General features: G+C 43.0%; 1 protein-coding gene across 1 annotated transcript in view; it reads left to right on the plus strand.

Annotated features, from left to right (window-relative positions):
- The window catches only part of PTAR1 (protein prenyltransferase alpha subunit repeat containing 1), a 109458-nt gene extending 88214 nt beyond the window's left edge, over positions 1–21244 (plus strand). Inside the window, exons 6-7 of the mRNA XM_040417090.1 lie at positions 17375–17637; positions 20493–21244. Coding sequence (XP_040273024.1) covers positions 17375–17637; positions 20493–20847 — 618 coding nt within the window. The 3' untranslated portion in view covers positions 20848–21244. The remainder of the gene's footprint in view (positions 1–17374; positions 17638–20492) is intronic.
- Positions 21245–21446: the final 202 nt, after the last annotated feature.

Below are 21446 nucleotides of genomic sequence, written 5' to 3' on the forward strand. Positions count from 1 at the left end.
ACTAATTCCGGCTTTTAGTGTCTATATCTGCAGTGCTTTTACCCAGTGAATGAGCACTTGCTTGTTTATCGCCCAGATCAGCGACACCTATACATGGACCGATTATCGGGAATGAATGTTCCTAGGAATGCTTCTTCCCGATCATTGGCCTGTGTAAAGTGCCTTTAACATCTTTGTGTACAGTCAGATAAAGTTTTTGTCCGTAGAGAAGTTTATTCCCAAAACTCCCCATATGAAAATAACAAACTGCCGTATACTTACCATAGTCACCATAACATAATACATTTCCAATTGTCAATCAAAAGGTTGTTTTGTCAAGGAGGGACAAAAATGCTGAACTGCAAGAAGTCAAATTTTTATTAACTTAGGCCTGTTTCACACTGGCATTAATGGTTCTGGCAGGGGAACTGCCTAACTGATCTGTAACCGTGCGCTGCCAGAAGTTCTTCCGGCCCCATTCACTATAATGGGGACTGGCGGAGATCTGGCTGCAGCAAAGCAAATATGCAGAGAGGCGGACTGACAAATACTGCTGCACGCAACATATTTTGTCCTGCTGTTTCTTGCCCTACAACTCCAGTGTGAAACAGGCCTTGGAGAGACAATTTACCTTGTTGACTGGTACATTGTCCTGAAAAATTATTGGGATATTTTTAAAAGCATCCTAAACTTTCATTCTGAGAGGTACATACCATATGGGTTAGGAACAAGAAAAAAAACAATGTGGAGGGCTTCCGGTTCCAGACACTGACATGTAAACACGGGGAAAAAGGAGCTCCGTATGCACCCCGCATACCCAGCATATTCTCTGCTTCCCAGCTCAAATATCTCCTCTGATTTAGAGAGGAACTGTTGTAGCAGTCCAATCTCGTCCACCCGATGACTCAGGAGATACAAATATTCGCCTACAGACCCGCCATGTCTCCCACCACTCGCAAGGACAAGATGGCGCTGGGCCGCACTTCCCCAGCACGAGAGGACACGCATGCTTTGCTACCTCTCTCAGGCAATGAAGGAGATTCGGACTCAGAAGATATTCCAGTGGCTCTGGGAATCGCTACCCCTTGTAGAGTTGAGAGGGCTCAGACCAGAGCGCACGAAATGGACCAGCCAGACCCCGCTGGGTCATAATAAAATACGTTGATTATGCTGAAAAAGAAACGATACTACGCACATACAAAAGGGCCCAAACACCAGTTCTCATCTCAACCTACAGTCCCCTAAAGTCAAGCTCCCAAGTCGCAGAGACATCCCAAGACTCCTAGTTACAGAGGTGGCAAGTAACTTTGCTGAAGGCGACTCCTGGTCAAGCCTGACGGACCCTTAGTTTATTTATTTTTGTGTTACTGCCAGACCTAGACTTGCGTGAGTAACCATGCTCATGATATCTCTTGCATTATGCTGACAGCTCACTAGCTGTCTCTGGTCATTGGGTCACCCCCTATAGGTGTTGGGGGGTCAGTCAATAGACCAGAGAAATGCTTCTTTGCTTGGTGGATAAATGTCATACTCTTTAGGTGTGCAGGGGAGATCCCTGCATGTCAGAAAAAAGCGAGGCCGCATTTTCCCCAGAGACCAGGGATAGTTTCGGTTCATTTTTCAGTTTATTTCTTTAATTCATTCTTTATTCTTAAATTTATTTTGCAGTTTGTGTTCTGTTTTTATATGCCACATGTAATCTTATTGAGCCAGAAGGTGACCTAACCTTTGATGTATCTAAAGAATTTGCTAAACTTAGGGACTCAGGGGGTGGGAAAGCAGCGGGGAGTCTACATAATACCTTAACCACCTCCGGACCGCCTAACGCAGGATCGCGTTCCGGAGGTGGCAGCCCTGCGCAGAGTCACGCATATACGCGTCATCTCGCGCGAGCCGAGACTTCCTGTGAACGCGCGCACACAGGCGCGCGCGCTCACAGGAACGGAAGGTAAGAGAGTTGATCTCCAGCCTGCCAGCGGCGATCGTTCGCTGGCAGGCTGGAGATGTGTTTTTTTTTAACCCCTAACAGGTATATTAGACGCTGTTTTGATAACAGCGTCTAATATACCTGCTACCTGGTCCTCTGGTGGTCCCCTTTGTTTGGATCGACCACCAGAGGACACAGGTAGCTCAGTAAAGTCCCACCAAGCACCACTACACTACACTACACCCCCCCCCGTCACTTATTAACCCCTTATTAGCCCCTGATCACCCCTGATCACCCCATATAGACTCCCTGATCACCCCCCTGTCATTTATTACCCCCCTGTCATTGATCAACCCCCTGTAAAGCTCCATTCAGACGTCCGCATGATTTTTACGGATCCACTGATAGATGGATCGGATCCGCAAAACGCATCCGGACGTCTGAATGAAGCCTTACAGGGGCGTGATCAATGACTGTGGTTATCACCCCATATAGACTCCCTGATCACCCCCCTGTCATTGATTACACCCCTGTCATTGATTACCCCCCTGTAAAGCTCCATTCAGACGTCCGCATGATTTTTACGGATCCACTGATAGATGGATCGGATCCGCAAAACGCATCCGGACGTCTGAATGAAGCCTTACAGGGGCATGATCAATGACTGTGGTGATCACCCCATATAGACTCCCTGATCACCCCCCTGTAAAGCTCCATTCAGATGTCCGCATGATTTTTACGGATGCACTGATAGATGGATCGGATCCGCAAAACGCATCCGGACGTCTGAATGAAGCCTTACAGGGGCATGATCAATGACTGTGGTGATCACCCCATATAGACTCCCTGATCACCCCCCTGTAAAGCTCCATTCAGATGTCCGCATGATTTTTACGGATGCACTGATAGATGGATCCGATCCGCAAAACGCATCCGGACGTCTGAATGAAGCCTTACAGGGGCATGATCAATGACTGTGGTGATCACCCCATATAGACTCCCTGATCACCCCCCTGTAAAGCTCCATTCAGATGTCCGCATGATTTTTACGGATGCACTGATAGATGGATCCGATCCGCAAAACGCATCCGGACGTCTGAATGAAGCCTTACAGGGGCATGATCAATGACTGTGGTGATCACCCCATATAGACTCCCTGATCACCCCCCTGTAAAGCTCCATTCAGATGTCCGCATGATTTTTACGGATGCACTGATAGATGGATCCGATCCGCAAAACGCATCCGGACGTCTGAATGAAGCCTTACAGGGGCATGATCAATGACTGTGGTGATCACCCCCCTGTCATTGATTACCCCCCTGTAAAGCTCCATTCAGATGTCCGCATGATTTTTACGGATGCACTGATAGATGGATCGGATCCGCAAAACGCATCCGGACGTCTGAATGAAGCCTTACAGGGGCGTGATCAATGACTGTGGTGATCACCCCATATAGACTCCCTGATCACCCCATATAGACTCCCTGATCACCCCCCTGTCATTGATCACCCCCCCTGTCATTGATCAACCCCCTGTAAAGCTCCATTCAGATGTCCGCATGATTTTTACGGATGCACTGATAGATGGATCGGATCCGCAAAACGCATCCGGACGTCTGAATGAAGCCTTACAGGGGCATGATCAATGACTGTGGTGATCACCCCATATAGACTCCCTGATCACCCCATATAGACTCCCTGATCACCCCCCTGTCATTGATCACCCCCCCTGTCATTGATCACCCCTCTGTAAGGCTCCATTCAGACATTTTTTTGGCCCAAGTTAGCGGAATTATTATTATTTTTTCTTACAAAGTCTCATATTCCACTAACTTGTGTCAAAAAATAAAATCTCACATGAACTCACCATACCCCTCACGGAATCCAAATGCGTAAAATTTTTTAGACATTTATATTCCAGACTTCTTCTCACGCTTTAGGGCCCCTAGAATGCCAGGGCAGTATAAATACCCCACATGTGACCCCATTTCGGAAAGAAGACACCCCCAGGTATTCCGTGAGGGGCATATTGAGTCCATGAAAGATTGAAATTTTTGTCCCAAGTTAGCGGAACGGGAGACTTTGTGAGAAAAAAATTAAAAATATCAATTTCCGCTAACTTGTGCCCAAAAAATTTTTTTTCTATGAACTCGCCATGCCCCTCATTGAATACCTTGGGGTGTCTTCTTTCCAAAATGGGGTCACATGTGGGGTATTTATACTGCCCTGGCATTCTAGGGGCCCCAAAGCGTGAGAAGAAGTCTGGTATCCAAATGTCTAAAAATGCCCTCCTAAAAGGAATTTGGGCACCTTTGCGCATCTAGGCTGCAAAAAAGTGTCACACATCTGGTATCGCCGTACTCAGGAGAAGTTGGGGAATGTGTTTTGGGGTGTCATTTTACATATACCCATGCTGGGTGAGAGAAATATCTTGGTCAAATGCCAACTTTGTATAAAAAAATGGGAAAAGTTGTCTTTTGCCAAGATATTTCTCTCACCCAGCAAGGGTATATGTAAAATGACACCCCAAAACACATTCCCCAACTTCTCCTGAATACGGCGATACCAGATGTGTGACACTTTTTTGCAGCCTAGGTGGGCAAAGGGGCCCATATTCCAAAGAGCACCTTTAGGATTTCACAGGTCATTTACCTACTTACCACACATTAGGGCCCCTGGAAAATGCCAGGGCAGTATAACTACCCCACAAGTGACCCCATTTTGGAAAGAAGACACCCCAAGGTATTCCGTGAGGGGCATGGCGAGTTCCTAGAATTTTTTATTTTTTGTCACAAGTTAGTGGAAAATGCTGATTTTTTTTTTTATTTATTTTTTTTCATACAAAGTCTCATATTCCACTAACTTGTGACAAAAAATAAAAACTTCCATGAACTCACTATGCCCATCAGCGAATACCTTGGGGTGTCTTCTTTCCAAAATGGGGTCACTTGTGGGGTAGTTATACTGCCCTGGCATTCTAGGGGCCCAAATGTGTGGTAAGGAGTTTGAAATCAAATTCTGTAAAAAATGACCTGTGAAATCCGAAAGGTGCTCTTTGGAATATGGGCCCCTTTGCCCACCTAGGCTGCAAAAAAGTGTCACACATCTGGTATCTCCGTACTCAGGAGAAGGTGGGGAATGTGTTTTGGGGTGTCATTTTACATATACCCCTGCTGGTTGAGAGAAATATCTTGGCAAAAGACAACTTTTCCCATTTTTTTATACAAAGTTGGCATTTGACCAAGATATTTATCTCACCCAGCATGGGTATATGTAAAATGACACCCCAAAACACATTCCCCACCTTCTCCTGAGTACGGCAATACCAGATGTGTGACACTTTTTTGCAGCCTAGGTGGGCAAAGGGGCCCATATTCCAAAGAGCACCTTTCGGATTTCACAGGTCATTTTTTACAGAATTTGATTTCCAACTCCTTACCACACATTTGGGCCCCTAGAATGCCAGGGCAGTATAACTACCCCACAAGTGACCCCATTTTGGAAAGAAGAGACCCCAAGGTATTTCGTGATGGGCATAGTGAGTTCATAGAAGTTTTTATTTTTTGTCACAAGTTAGTGGAATATGAGACTTTGTAAGAAAAAAAATAAAAAAATAAAAATCATCATTTTCCGCTAACTTGTGACAAAAAAAAAAAAGTTCTATGAACTCACTATGCCCATCAGCGAATACCTTAGGGTGTGTACTTTCCGAAATGGGGTCATTTGTGGGGTGTTTGTACTGTCTGGCCATTGTAGAACCTCAGGAAACATGACAGGTGCTCAGAAAGTCAGAGCTGCTTCAAAAAGCGGAAATTCACATTTTTGTACCATAGATTGTAAACGCTATAACTTTTACCCAAACCATTTTTTTTTTTTACCCAAACATTTTTTTTTTATCAAAGACATGTAGAACTATAAATTTAGAGCAAAATTTCTATATGGATCTCGTTTTTTTTGCAAAATTTTACAACTGAAAGTGAAAAATGTCATTTTTTTGCAAAAAAATCGTTAAATTTCGATTAATAACAAAAAAAGTAAAAATGTCAGCAGCAATGAAATACCACCAAATGAAAGCTCTATTAGTGAGAAGAAAAGGAGGTAAAATTCATTTGGGTGGTAAGTTGCATGACCGAGCAATAAACGGTGAAAGTAGTGTAGGTCAGAAGTGTAAAAAGTGGCCTGGTCTTTCAGGGTGTTTAAGCACTGGGGGCTGAGGTGGTTAATGGATGTTGAAAATGATTAATGTTAATTCATGGAATGTTAAGGGTCTACTCTCTCCTCGGAAAAGATCCATGGTGCTCCATCACCTCAAAAAGCTCAAGGCGGATATTTCCTTATTACAGGAAACCCACCTCTCAAAAAAATTCTGGGTGGGGGAGGTCCTGGGGTCCTCAGCAATTAACCGTAAAGCAGGAGCCCTTATTTTATTCCATAAGAATCTAGCCTTCTCATTGCAATCACAGGAGGTAGACTCCCAGGGGAGAGTAGCACGTTGTGGTACGCCTACCAATAGGCGATGTCAGTATATAGAATGTATATGGCCCAAACGGGGAAAATAGAGAATTCTTCCAGTCAGTCTCCACGAAATTGCCACTTGATTATCAGATGTTGAAAATAGTGAGAGGATATTTCAATGCAGAGATAGATTGCAAATCCACCAAATCTCTTGACTACTGGTACTGCTAGATCTTATGATAAGGTGCTAGGTCCAATGGCATCATACTTTAGCCTGATAGACTCAAGGAGACACAGACATCCGGATAGCAAAGAGTATACCTTTTTCTCAGATTCTCACAGATCATGGTCCCGCATTGACTATATATTTGTCAGCCAGGCACTGATCCCCCGAGGATCTGTCATAGAACAAATGCTCATTTCTGATCATGCTCCAGTTAGGCTCACACTAGCCCAACCGCTCAGGTCTTCAATTGGCGATTCCCCTCATTCTTGCTGCAGGATTCTACTTTTAAGATCCAGTTGCAGAAATGGTGGGAAGACTTTGAGATTACTAATAATAAACACAAGGAAGAGCCAGCACCTGGGAGACAGCCAAGGCTGTTATTAGAGGCCATATAATCGCTTATGTGGCCCGCTTGAAAAAAAACGGTCCACAACAAGTATACGCCACCAAGCGACATATTACAAAAAGCGTATATCCACTTTCAATCCCATCCACCTAATGAAACGCTGGTGGCCTGGAAAAATTCCAGGGCCCAGTTCGAACTGTTGTTAGAAAAGAGAGAGACCTTATATAGGGCAAAATGGGATTCTGACCTTTTATGATTTGGCAACAAATCAGGCCGGCTCCTAGCCAATGTGGCCAAGGGTGCTAGAAAACCTAACTTGATCGCCAGTCTCTTTACTAAATCAGGAAATATTTCCTCAGAACCATCAGCAGTGATGGGAGTATTTAGAGATTTTTACTCCTCCTTATATAGCAACCCTGGGGGCTTCGATAGCAAAGAGGGACAGAAATATCTAGATGAGGCTAATTTACCCAAGCTAGGCCAAGCTCAGAGAGATGAGCTTAACTCTGATGTCACTATTGAGGAACTCACACGTGCCATCTCGAGTCTGGCTAGTCACAAGGCCCCAGGATCAGATGGCTTCTCATCTGATTTTTATAAACTGCTCAAAACTCAGATTGCCCCCCCCCCCCCCCCCACTACTTTCTTACTACAACTCTTTGCTCCATGGCCACCAAACACCCACTGCTGCAAATCTGGCACACATCATAGTTTTCCCAAAACCTGATGAGGACCCTCACAAACCGGAATCATACCGCCCTATTTCCCTCATAAACAAAAAATCATGGCAGACAGATTGGCGGTTCATCTGCCTGATCTCATTGGCCCTGCCCAGGTTAGTTTTGTTAGGGGTAGAGCGGCTGTGTCCAACATATGCAAAGTCCTTGCTGTGCTGGATGTTACGGCTGGACACCGCCCCCTTGATTCACATGCTGCCTTGATAGCGCCAGACGCTGAAAAGGCATTTGACAATGTATTCTGGAAATGGCTAGACCTTACACTGGATGCCTTTGGACCCTTCCGAGGATTCCTAGCACAATTATATACCTCCCCACGAGCATCCATGTTGTTTCCGGGATTCTGCTCAGACCCATTCCCCTTACAGAAGGGGACAAGACAGGGTTGCCTGCTGTCACCTTTACTCTTCAACTTAGCAATTTGGCCTTTAGCTAGAAGATTGGAGAGCGGCAGATTATAGGGATAGGCATAGGAAAATGTACAGTTAAAACGGCCCTATTCGAAGACAACCTTCGAATAGTTTATGTCCCATCCCACACTTCACCTACCTGGCATATTTGAACATCAGGCAACTTAGAAAAAGGATTCTGGAGACAATAGAGGTCCTCTTTTCAGCTCTTCTTTATTGATATATTTTTCATAAAATCGACATGGTCACTGTCCCCACGGCATGGTCACTGACGCGTTTCGGGTAAGTACCCTTAGTCGTAGCACCATGCTAAGTGTGACCCCACATTATATAGGAATTGGAGTGCGCCTCTTCAGAGATCCAAGGAGGAACCTCCAATCCCATAGGCTGCCACAACAGAGGCACACCTCTTCCCCAATTATTCGTACAATTGGAAGCACACTGTGTGGACAATCCTGGGGCAAATTAACCCCTAGTCTCCATGCTGTTTACTTGTATAGGAATAAACCGCACAGTGTGAACACTTAGTCCTTTCTACCTGTTAAAATAACATTATAAACAACCGGAATGGCTTGACAGCTGCAGAGTGTTACAATATGTTGTAGGCCGACAATAAAGGGGGACAGTATTCCTACCTTATCTCTGACATATAGTAGTGAATTCAATGCTATCAGTACATCCATAAAAAAATGTTTGCCCATACTGTTTGATGATAGTATTCTATATCAAGCATTGAAAACAGGTTGCAGAATAGTCTCTAGAAGAGCTGCTACCCTGTCCTGCTCTTTGTCCCCGTCTCTCTACACCGCTATTAATATCAAAAAAGATGTCAAAAGCAGTTGGCTATGTTATCAGGGCTTCACCAAATGTGGAAGCAACCCTTGTAAAACCTGCAACTATGTTCTACCCACACAAACTTTTGACAACTCAACACATACAGTCAAATTTCCCATCCGCAGTTATATTAACTGCAATACGGAGGGTGTTGTCTATGTCGTCAGATGTACTCATTGTGATCTGATGTACATAGGCAGCACGGCCCGTAAGCTCAAGAGCCGTATCCTTGAACATTTGAACTATATTAGCAATCCAAATATTCTCAACATCTCTAATATAGCGAGGCACTTTATCCAAAAACATGCGCGCAAAGTGACATTTTTTCAAGCATTTGCCATTGAAAGAGTCTCGGCACCCAAAAGGGGCGGTGACCATCGCAAGAAAATTCTTCTCAGAGAGGCATACTGGATCTTTAGACTTGGGTCTAGGATTCCAGCGGGTCTCAACCTGAGAAAAGAGCTTATGTATATTTACCACTGATTGATAGTACATACAATCTAAGTGGAGATATGTACTTACCAGCAGTCTAATGGGAAACTTGGACGATTACTTATAATGATTCATCTTTGTTTGTAGTAGTCAGGATGGGTGGGATTTCAAATGTCGCATAGGATCGTGCATGCAGGCTGAACACTGCTCAGGACACTGATCACACAGAGCGGCCTATTTTTCTACAATATGATCCATACATAACATGAATCTGTTTGATGAAAGTAATGGTGATAAGATTGCACCTAATTTTGTGTGCTGTTCCTCTCTGATGCTTCTCATATATGGAGCAATCAGGTTTACAACACTGGCTATGTTGATTTGCTCATTTGTAGCTAATATTTTGTATCACTTATCGCTGCAATAATGTGGTTCCTCACACAAGTTTGCTTCTGTTCCAATATTCAGATGTGTATTTATTGTCGGCCTACAACATATTGTAACACTCTGCAGCTGTCAAGCCATTCCGGTTGTTTATAATGTTATTTTAACAGGTAGAAAGGACTAAGTGTTCACACTGTGCGGTTTATTCCTATACAAGTAAACAGCATGGAGACTAGGGGTTAATTTGCCCCAGGATTGTCCACACAGTGTGCTTCCAATTGTACGAATAATTGGGGAAGAGGTGTGCCTCTGTTGTGGCAGCCTATGGGATTGGAGGTTCCTCCTTGGATCTCTGAAGAGGCGCACTCCAATTCCTATATAATGTGGGGTCACACTTAGCATGGTGCTACGACTAAGGGTACTTACCCGAAACGCGTCAGTGACCATGCCGTGGGGACAGTGACCATGTCGATTTTATGAAAAATATATCAATAAAGAAGAGCTGAAAAGAGGACCTCTATTGTCTCCAGAATCCTTTTTCTAAGTTGCCTGCTGCCTGCTACGGGAACACTCCCCCAGGGCCTCTGGAGCCGGGATTATATACCATACCAGACAGGTGAGCTGGATAAAAGTTTTCCCATATTTGAACATATTAATGAGTTTGGGCAACTATCGGGCTTTAGAGTTAACCCCCAAAAATGTGAGTTACTGAGCTTGGGCAGATTGGACTCCAAATCCTCAGCAGCTATAATGGCAACAGGCATCAAAATTGCACCCTCCTTTATTAAATATCTACCGTATATGCCGGCGTATAAGACGACCCCCAACTTTTACACTGAAAATATAGAGTTTGGGATATACTCTCCGTATAAGACTACCCCTTTTTCAACACACAGCAGTAGATTACTGCATCCCACCACCATCCCTGGGTACCACTGCCATCCCTGCATCCCACCACCATCCCTGCATACCACCGCCATCCCTTGGTACCACCGCCATCCCATGGTATCACCACCATCCCTGCATCCCACCACCTTCCTTGTCCTGCCTCCCAGACCCTAAACATGTGCCACCTATACCCTGAACATGCTTTTGTTATGTTAGTCTTCATATTCACATTCACATATGCACATCTGCGCCGCACTTAGATACGCCGCACGGAGATCTCGGACATGCGCCGGAGCGAGATGCGAGCGGCCGTGAGGATCCCGTGTATCCACGCTCGCCGCATGAAATTTCGCACATGCGTAGGAGCGAGATGCGAGCGGCCGGGAGGATGGCGGTACAAGGAGCATACAAGGTACAGAGCAGGGGGAGGCATACAAGGTACAGAGCAGGGGGCGGTATACAAGGTACAGCGCGGGGGGGCATATGCCGTGGGTTACATCGCAGCTCTCAGCTGCTGGGGATACAAGGCAATAGCCCGGGCTCTCTCTGTTTATAATTCAGGCGTCCCGGCACTGCAGCGCCCGCCATACCCGGCGTATAAGACGACCCCCGACTTTTGAGAAGATTTTCATGTGTTAAAAAGTAGTCTTATACGCAGGAATATACAGTACATTTAAATATCTTTAAAAAATTGGCAAATCTCCATTTATAAACTAAACCTACCTCCTCTAATAACTAAAATAGAGCGTGAACTCCAGCGCTGGGGACATCTGCTCATAAACCTATTGGGCAGAGCTCACCTCATAAAGATAAGCTTCTCAAAACTGTTATACCCCCTCCAGACCATCCTCCTCCTCTTGCGTCACGCAGATGTTAACTAACTACAATCTGATCAGCGTTTACAACTTTTTTGTGAAAGATGATGTTGTCTAAAAAACAGGGAGGAATTAATTTTCTAAATATACGAGCATATAATATAGCCTGCCTAAGTAGGCATGTCTTAGATTGGATTTATCATTCCAATTACTACTCCAACTATGAGCTGGAGTCGTCTCTCTCACACACTCCTTCGATCCAGACAGCCTGCTTCATACCACCTTGGCGACATTACCCACAAGCTTAAAGAAATCGCTAATAGTGCGTGATACGATAGGGGCGTGGAAGGAGCTTCGTAAAAGATTTAAACATTTAGAATATCCAATTACATTCCCCTCTGGCACCATGTGGAATTTCAAGTGGGCCACCAGAGCAAACTTTTCGCACCATGGAGATCGGCTGGCATTCAAAGAGTGGGGCAGGTTCTCCATGAGTCCGAGCCCAGATTAAAAACTCTTGAGGAAATAGCAATGCCTGCCTTCGAACCAAAGTTTCCAGTATCTGCAATTACAGGCTTTTTGTCTAGCTATTCTATGGAGATCAGAAACCAACCTTTTGATGTTTTTTTGGGGTCAGGCAGGCAGAAAAGATCTATATCCAGTATATTTGAATCGATAAGAGATGTACAGTATTTAATATAGGACCAACCCCATACAACTTCCAAAAATGGGCTTCAATTCATATGATCCCAGAGGAGGGCCGAAGGATACTAGAGGGATGGACACAGCTCCGCAAACATATAATTAGTGAGAAGTGGCGAGAAACACATTTCAAACTAATACACTTGGCCTATTATGGCTTCAACATACCGGTCTCTCCTGCTAACCCTAACAGGTTGGTGGCGTGTCCCAAATGCCAGAAAGGGGGCTCTGATCTGTTCCAAGGGATGTGGACATGCCCGAGGGTACAAATATTTTGGCGCAAGGTGATTGGTTATATAAATAGCATTTGGTCTAGTCCGATGCAAGTAGCTCCATTGCTGCTCCTTTTTCACCCGTTGATGATCCCTCACATAAACCGGGGAAGATACCACCAATTGTCCATATTGCTCTGATTGTAGCTAAACGCTGTTTATTACGAGCATGGCTTGACCCAACTCCACCCACCATGTCAGACATCACTCAGCAACTAAAATACTACCTATTGATGGATATGGTGGAATCAAAAAGGGCCAGGGATGATGGTAAGAATTGGTTCCACAAAAAATGGAACTATGAATTCTTATCTCTCCCCAGATGAAATTAGAGAACTATCCCTCCCTGGTCTCTTGTCACTACAAAAAAACAACCACTCTCAAAAACCCATCGTAAGTGTCTCATCATGACTGGAAGGGAATAAGTGGTATATCTATTAACACGTTTTTATGTTTTGAGATATTGTAGGTCCTCTCATCAATATTATTCTCTCTAAAGTCAATTTTCGGACCCTTTTAAAATATACTTTTTATTATTTATCTTTAAAATAAGTGCCCCTAATTGGCGGCTTGATATCATACAGAGGGTGCAGGCCTCCGGCCGGCTACTCTAATAATATAATAATAAGTGACTGGTTGCAAGTCTAGCGGATCACAACACCTGGGCTCTCCCTACCTTAATAAACCCTAATAAATCTAAGTCCCTTTAATGGTCTCTTAGCTCTTACCTCGATGTGGTATATAGTTTTGTTGACGGTTATGTAATGTGATGCCAAGCTTCTTGTACCATTGTACATTTTGTCTTACTGGAATGTAGTAAGCTTCTTGTAGTTTGTGAATATCTCAATAAAGATGTTTAAAACAAAACAAAAATAAACATGGATAAATAGAATTGTAAATAAAAAAAGGAAAGCATTTAAATTACTAAAACAAAATGGTAGCAAAGAAGCACTAAAAAGCTATAAAGAAAAAAATTGAATATGTAAGATAGATAAAGGCAGTCAAGCTGGAGACAGAGAGGCTCATTGCCAAAGACAGTAATACTAAGCTCAAAATGTTATTCTAGTAAAAAGGTTAAACCTGAAAGTGTTGGGCCTATACAGAGTGATGAGGGAGGAATTGTAGAAAGCGATGAGTAGAATCCAAATTTTTTTGATATTTTTTTTTCTCCACTGTATTCACTGAGGAAGATGAAATGCAGAGTGTACAAGTAAATTCACCATTAATGTGGCCTGTCTGACCCAGGAAGAAGTCTTAAAGAGATTACAATAGACAAATTACCTGGTCCAGATGGCAAAACCCCCGTTTGCTAACAGAATTAAGTAATGTAATAGACAGACGCTTATTTCTGATATTTAAGGACTCTATACTGACAGGGAGTGTTCCACAGGATCGGCACTTAGCAATTGTCGTCCCAATATTCAAAGAGGGGTCAAAAACAGAACCCAGAAACTAAAGGCCGGTAAAGTCTAACATCTGTTGTGGGTAAACTGTTTGAGAGATGCTATCTTGGAGTATCTCAATGAAAATAAGTGTATAATGCTGTATCAGCATGGCTTCATGAGGGATCGGTCCTGACAAACAAATTTAATCAGTTTCTGTGAGGAGGTAAGTTCTAGACTGAATCAGGGTGAGTTAACTGATGTCATATATCTTGACTTCTCTAAAACATTTGGACTGGGAGAAAATGTCTGTATGTGGGTAACTGGCTCAGTGATAGAAAACAGAGGGTGGTTATTAATGAAGCACACTCAGATTGGGTCACTGTCACCAGTGGGGTACCACAGGGGACAGTATTGGGCCCTATCCTCTTCAATATATTTATTAATGATCTTGTAGAAGGTTAGCACAGAAAAAATATGAATTTTTGCTGACAATACTAAACTGCGTAAAGTAATTAACATGGAGGAGGACCGTATACTGCTACAGATGGACCTGGATAGATTGGAGGCTCTGGCAGAGAAGTGGCAAATGAGATTTAACACAGACAAATGTAAGGTTATGCACATGGGAAGGAATAATGCAAGTCAACAGTACATACTAAATGGTAAAACACTGGGTAAAGCTGACATGGAAAAGGACTTAGGAATTTTAGTTAACTGTAGAAAAAAGTCATTATTCACAGCTTGAACAAAATCCTGTTCAGGGGAATCTATAGTAGAATGAGGTTGTATATAAACAAATTCACAGAAATACCACCATTCTAAAATATAACCTTTATTGTTATTATATAAAAGTAATTACACCCTTTTATAGATACAGAAAATGAATAATAAATGAAATTTATTATTCATTTTCTGTATCTATAAAAGGGTGTAATTACTTTTATATAATAACAATAAAGGTTATATTTTAGAATGGTGGTATTTCTGTGAATTTGTAGAAAAAAGTCAGCCAGCTTCTGCCAAGGCCAATAAGAATATAGGGTGCATCAAAAGGGGCATAGATGCCCGTGATGAGAACATAGTCCTGCCACTACAAATCACTGGTCAGACCACACATGGAGTACTGTGTACATCTCTGGGCTCCTGTGAACAAGGCAGACATAGCAGAGCTGGAGAGAGTTCAGAGAAGGGCAACTAAAGTAATATCTGGAATGGGAGGACTACAGTACCCTGAAAGATTATCAAATTTAGGGTTATTCAGTTTAGAAAAAAGGCAACTGAGGGAAGATCTAATAACTATATATAAATATATCAGGGGTCAGTACAGAGATCTATCCCATCATCTATTTATCCCCAGGATTGTGACTGTGACGAGGGGACATCCTCTGCGTCTGGAGGAAAGAAGGTTTGTACACAAACATAGAAGAGGATTCTTTACAGTAAGAGCAGTGAGACTATGGAACTCTCTGCCTGAGGAGGTGGTGATGGTGAATTCAGTTCAAGAGGGGCCTGGATGTATTTCTGGAGTGTAATAATAGTACAGGCTATAGCTACTAGAGAGGGGTCGTTGTTGTTAATCCAGGGAGTTATTCTGATTGCCTATTTGGAGTCGGGTAAGAATTTTTTGTCCATAAAATGAGGAAAATTTGATTCTACTTCATGAGGGGGAGGGGGGGGGTTGCCTTCCTCTGGATCAACCTTGCAGGATACCATGCTGCACTGGATGGACATATGTATTTTTTCAGCCTTACAAACTATGTTACCTGTCATGCGACTGCAGTGGCCACTTGCTGGTCACCATGATTTTCTCCATTACCTCTACCATGGAACAGATGGGAATGGGAGGTGGCATATAATTAATTATTATTTTTTTAACCCAGTGGAGAGCTGCTTTGTAATTCTGCTCGTGCCCAGCTTCTTTTTAACCCCTTAAAAACCACCCACTGTCTTTAGTCGTCGCTGATTTAGAGGGAACAGAGCACTTCTGTGAGAACTCCTGCTCTACAACTGAACTGTAACGGACAGCTCTAGTTCTTAGAGCAGCCTTTTGCTCTACAGCCAGGATCTAGAGGTAGCTCCAATCCCAACTCTTAACTATTTGATTGCCGCATTCTTTGACTGCAACATGATCAAAGTGGATTTTCCCCTCGGATTGGGTCCCAGTGATCTGGGTAAGCCCTCAGCAGTCAGCCCTGCGGAGCTAAAAAAGGACCCAAGACTGTAAATTCAGTAGTCCTGCTGTTAGGGCACATTAGTGAAGTAGACTGCCATATGAAAACTCTCAGACTCGTTACAGTGTTATCTCAACACATTCTTCAGTGGTATCAAAACGGCAGTATAATTGTACTTGTTTTTATATCATTAGACGCTTGATTATCCTGAAACTGTGGCATGGATTTAGCAAATGATAGACACCAGCAAAAATGAAAAAGAGGAACGGATGCCTCAACAAGAATATATTCATTTTTAACTATATTTTTTGTAAATATTTTATATTTTCATCTATTTTTTTTTTCCTTTTCTTCTATTTTTTTTCTATTTTACCACGAGGGCCTTGTGACCACCACCTGTCGCTAATACAAGACGACAAGAGTGCTTAGTCAAGCTCCGTCTCTCCTCGATATTTGGAGTCTTCACCTAGCGATGAATTCACACAACTGTTTTAGTCTGGCCAATTCTAGGCATATTTGTGGCCTTCAGGTTACACGCAGCGATCTCCTCCTCAGTATGGGGAGGAATGATCACTAATGCCATTGCTGTTCCCTATATTAAATCAGATAGTGTTTACACAGCACAATCTGGCACCTGCAAACGTTTTTTAAACCGGATTGTGGCAGTATTACACTGCCAGATCATCGCTAACGAGCGTTACTACGATCATCTGGCAGGCAGTCTGCCAGTCTGATACAGACTTTAGGTGCTTCTTTCACCAGCTCTTCTGCTTAGTTTTTAGTCTTTTCATTAACCAGTAGCCTTCAGTCTGAGTGGCATTTTGACATTATTTGAATATTCTTTCAAACAAAAAGATTAACCTTTTGGAATTGTCATGTTTTTGATAAGGTGCATCTCGATTGTGGACTGAGAGTATCGTATATTACTTTATAGCCAGTTATGCTTTTATTTTTATGTATGTGTACTGTTGCTTGTATGAAATTTGAACATTTGTGGTCATGTCAAATTGGGTATCTACAGCGTCCAGAGTGCGGATCTGGCAGGTCAGCCTTTTTCTAGAGAACTCCATATACAATACATCATCTGTTTTATATCACACTTGCTTAATAAATAAAACTGTGTGGAAATGACATGATGGAAGCAAAAAAGATGCAAATTATGCATTTAGTGCCGTAATTGAAGGTCTTTTTGTATCTGTGGTTTGCTGCCATTGTAATCCTTTGTTGTCTGCAATTTTAAGATATAAAGTAGATGTCAATGTGTGATTTCAGCTTCCTAATTGTTCTCAGCAGGCGCTTGAATTAGGCTGCTGTACTGATTCCCATTCAGCTATGCAATCCTATATTTAACACCCACAATTAAGAGCCTGGGAGAAATAAACAATAATTTTATATTTTTTCTTGGTTTCAGCTTCTTATAGATGAGTTGTCTTCCACAAAACACTGGGTCTCCATGCATGTATCAGACCATAGTGGTTTCCACTATCGTCAGTTCCTGCTGAAGTCTTTACTCTCCAGAGCACAAACAGACTGTGAAACGTCAAGCAGTGCAAGTCTTCCCAGAGAAGAGGAAGTTCCTAGGCCGGTTCTCCCACTCTTGATAGAAGAAGAACTGGAACTAAGTAGCGATCTTATAGAGTCTTATCCAGGACATGAAGCTCTGTGGTGTCACAGGTGGGTTAGATGATTTTTATTTCTAACTTTGATGGAAATCCTGTATACAGTCACATATCAAGTAGTGAAGTATTTATGGTAAATCCTTTGTGACCATACACTTGTATATAAGGGAATTGGAATCAGTCCCTTAAAGGGGTAATCTAGGGTTTGAAACGTGAGGACCTATACCTAGGATAGGTCATCAGTATCAGATCGGCAGGGGTCCGACTCCCAGCACCACCGCCTATAGATGGTGTAAACTTAGGCTGTGTAGGTCTGCACCAGACTTATCACGGATCAGGTGGGATGATGAATATGGTGCAGGGATAGACACTTTTCTCGTCTCTGTACCAACTATTGGTTTGCTTACTTTAAGACACAATTTTATGCCAGAATTGTGTCGCAATGTTGGTGCAAAATGTGTCTTTTTAGGTCACACCCATGTACTGTAAAGCCAGACCCCTTTGCCAGTAAGACCAGCTCCATCATCAGACTAGGGTGCAGAAAATTTCACTAAACCTAGATGTGCCAAATTGCACCACAATTTGGTGCAATTTATGCCAAAATCTAGCTGCACTCACATCAGTAAGTGTAGGACACTGCGGGGGAGATTTATTAAGTGATAGATGCCTTTTAATAAATTAGGTGCATCTCTACCCCTCTCTGTGCCAGAGACTCAGGAGCTGGCGAAGACTTCAGCTATAACTTAGCGCCAGTTTCTGGTGTAAGTTTTAGAAAATACATCAGGCCTTGAAAAGCCCATCCCCATTTTCATAAAGTCGCCGTTTTTGGCACCAATATACTGTTCATCATAATTTGCGACTTTTTTATGCCACAATAGCATTGATAAATTCCTTCCTTGTGTATTTAAAACTTTATACCATAGATTTTTTTTCCCTACAGCATGCCATGCTTTACTGTTCTGACCATCGAAGAGCAACAGAAACACATGGCAAATAGTGCACGTGTGGACAGAGCCTATAACCAATCCTTGTAGCCCCTTGATTACAGTAGGATAAAGTAATCATGAAAAAGCTCTTGTCTCCATATGTCCCCTCTATTAGCTAGCTAGCGGCCCCCTGAATCCACTTACACACTGCCTGCCTAGCTTGCTTTGCGGTTGCCCGCTAAATGAGTAAAATGTAGTTTTGTCACAGTGTATTTTGATGCAGGGCTGGACTACAAGGTTTCGTATACATCCCTTTAAATGCCTGTGTACCAGAACCAGCGTGTTGGAACGGTCTACGTCAAGCAGTGCTGCGCCGAGAAGGGAAAACAGTCTGCTTGCTTTTCCAAAAAACAAATCTCTCTGTGTCTCCCATGAAACTGTGCAATGTTCTCCAGGAGTGAAAGAGTTTATAACCTTGCAATTTATTGGCCTGCCAATGTCCTCAGTGTTAGGCTGGCATTAACATAGGAAAGTTCTGGTTATCTGTGTAAGCAGATGGCTCCCCAGCAGCTCTGCAGCAATCATTCCCAGATCACTGCTCTGACAATGTCACCAGCACAACCAGTGGTTTATTCCTGGAATACGCCTCTGGCAGAAGAGCCACATTTGTAAAATAACGTGGCTTCGCAAGTATGAGAGACGTATTCTCATATATATGTTATCTGTGCATAAAAGATCAGCTTTTCTGTTTTCCAAAGGCACTTTAAGCTTCTAAGATTTGTATTAAGTAAGACAGGAATGTAGAAAATACTGTTCTAGAACTGGCACAGTGACTAGCATGGAAATTCTGTGTCTATGAAAACAGTTATAGGGTGGTCGCTGGTGACCGCTTCCCTTTAAAGAGGATCTCCTCTCATTATCATTCTTTTTTAGTTTAAAAACTGTGCTGATCAATTTCTACATCTATCTTTATAGCAGTAGGAGCTTTGTTTTTGTGATACACGGCTCAAAATTCCCTGCAAATATATAGTAGCAGCCACCACTAGACAGGGCTTAGGTCCTACTGTGTACTATTTTATTACTAAAGGCTATGGCTATCTTTGGGAGCATTTTTTCATTTGGTGCATTCGATTTATCTTGGGCTAAAAAATACGTTTTCCAGTTGGTCTTTGTGTTCTACAGCCTTCGGGTTTCACGGACTCTCCAAACTGGTCTTTCTGGTTTTCTCTGAAATCCGTCAGAGAGCTGCTCTGTTGGTTCGATTTGTAGGCCTTATCTCGAGTTCTCCTGACAACTCATTAGCACCTATTTAAGATAAAGTTTTACACGTTTAATCATAATTTAGCTTAAATGTTCATGAGCTGTTACAACATAACAGATAAGAGCTACAGATCAACTCTCGTGGACAGAAGTCTGCAGAATCAGTGAAACTTGCTCTGTAGAGAACAAACAGAAAATTTTGAATAAAGAACAATTCGTAAAAAGATGTCCATAGCTTTTAGGTTGAGCACTTAAAGGGGTTATCCAGTATCTACAACAGCCCCCCCATGTGCCGGGCCCCTCCATGGGAATATACTTACCAGGCTCCCCGCTCTGCTCCTGGTACCCGCACCGCCACCGCTGCTTCTCCCTGTACATGGATGAAAACATCTGGTGTCGGGGAAGGAGCAGCCAATGGCAGACGGGGAAGAGCCTCCCTAGGGTTACCCCCATGTTCTCATCTGTGTACAGGAAGAAGCAGCAGCGGCGGTGCGGTGACCAGGAGCTGAGCGGGGTAAGTATATTCCCTCTGAGGGGCCCGGCACATGGGGGGGCTTTTGTAGATACTGGATAACCCCTTTAAACTTCCCCTTGAGGTTGATGCAGGCAGATAATTTCTGTACATTTTAATCTAAGCAGGCCAAATACAGCTCTACATACTTGAAAGATTACAGAATGTTTGACTTTCTTAGATTATAATAAAATGTACTTGTTACCTTTCTAGGCGTCATCTCGTTGGCTTGGTTCATCAACTGCACAATGAACAATCTCATGTGGAACCCTCTCAAGTCACAAGTGTGGACACGGCTGCTGTTAGCACAGGAAAGGAACCACAGCACCTCTGCACTGATTTTTTGGGATACCACACAAACACTATGGATGTCGATGGCTGTGACACAAGCAAGCAGAGCTATACCCAAGAAACGAAACGTCTAAAGCGCGCTCCTGTCCAAGACTCTCTTATATACGAATCCGAGCTCAGGTTCATTAGTTGTATTTTGTCCAGCTGCCGAAATGCTGAGCAGTCCAGGTTTGCTGCTTCGTACAGAAAATGGCTCCTGTCATTGCTAGGTCACTAACCATGCTCGCTGCATTATGTATGGATTACTTACAGTGCAATATCTTTCTTTCCATTAGCAGTGATTTGAATGGTTCCAAAGTCTCTGAACCATCTTCTTCTCACTTCATAGGACTCTACAGCAAGATTTTTAATTTATTTTTTTCCCCACCCTTTTTTTCCCCATTTTTATTTAATACGATGATGGAAAGATGAGATTTATCTTTATACGATGCCTATGCCTTTGAACATGGCAAAATCATTTCAAACTGTTACAAGTAAATAGCTATTTTAGTTTGTAAAATCAAATCCATTCTGGGTGTTGGAAATTCCAAAATGTTTACTTGAAAATTTTAGGTAAAAGTTACAACTGTCCCCTTTTATCTTATTAAGGCTCCATTCAGACATCCGTAGAATGGGTCCGCATCCGTTCCCCAATTATGCGTAACGGGTACAGACCCATTCATTCTCTATGGGGCCGGAAGAGATACGGACAGCACACAGTGTGTGCCCCGATCTTCCGGTCCGCAGCTCCGGAAAAAAATAGAGCATGTCCTATTCTTGTCCGCAATTGCATTTCTACGGGGTTGCCGGCCGGGTGTATTGCGGATCCGCAATGCT

The sequence above is a fragment of the Bufo bufo genome, chromosome 2 (assembly GCF_905171765.1).
Source record: "Bufo bufo chromosome 2, aBufBuf1.1, whole genome shotgun sequence".
Taxonomy (NCBI): domain Eukaryota; kingdom Metazoa; phylum Chordata; class Amphibia; order Anura; family Bufonidae; genus Bufo; species Bufo bufo.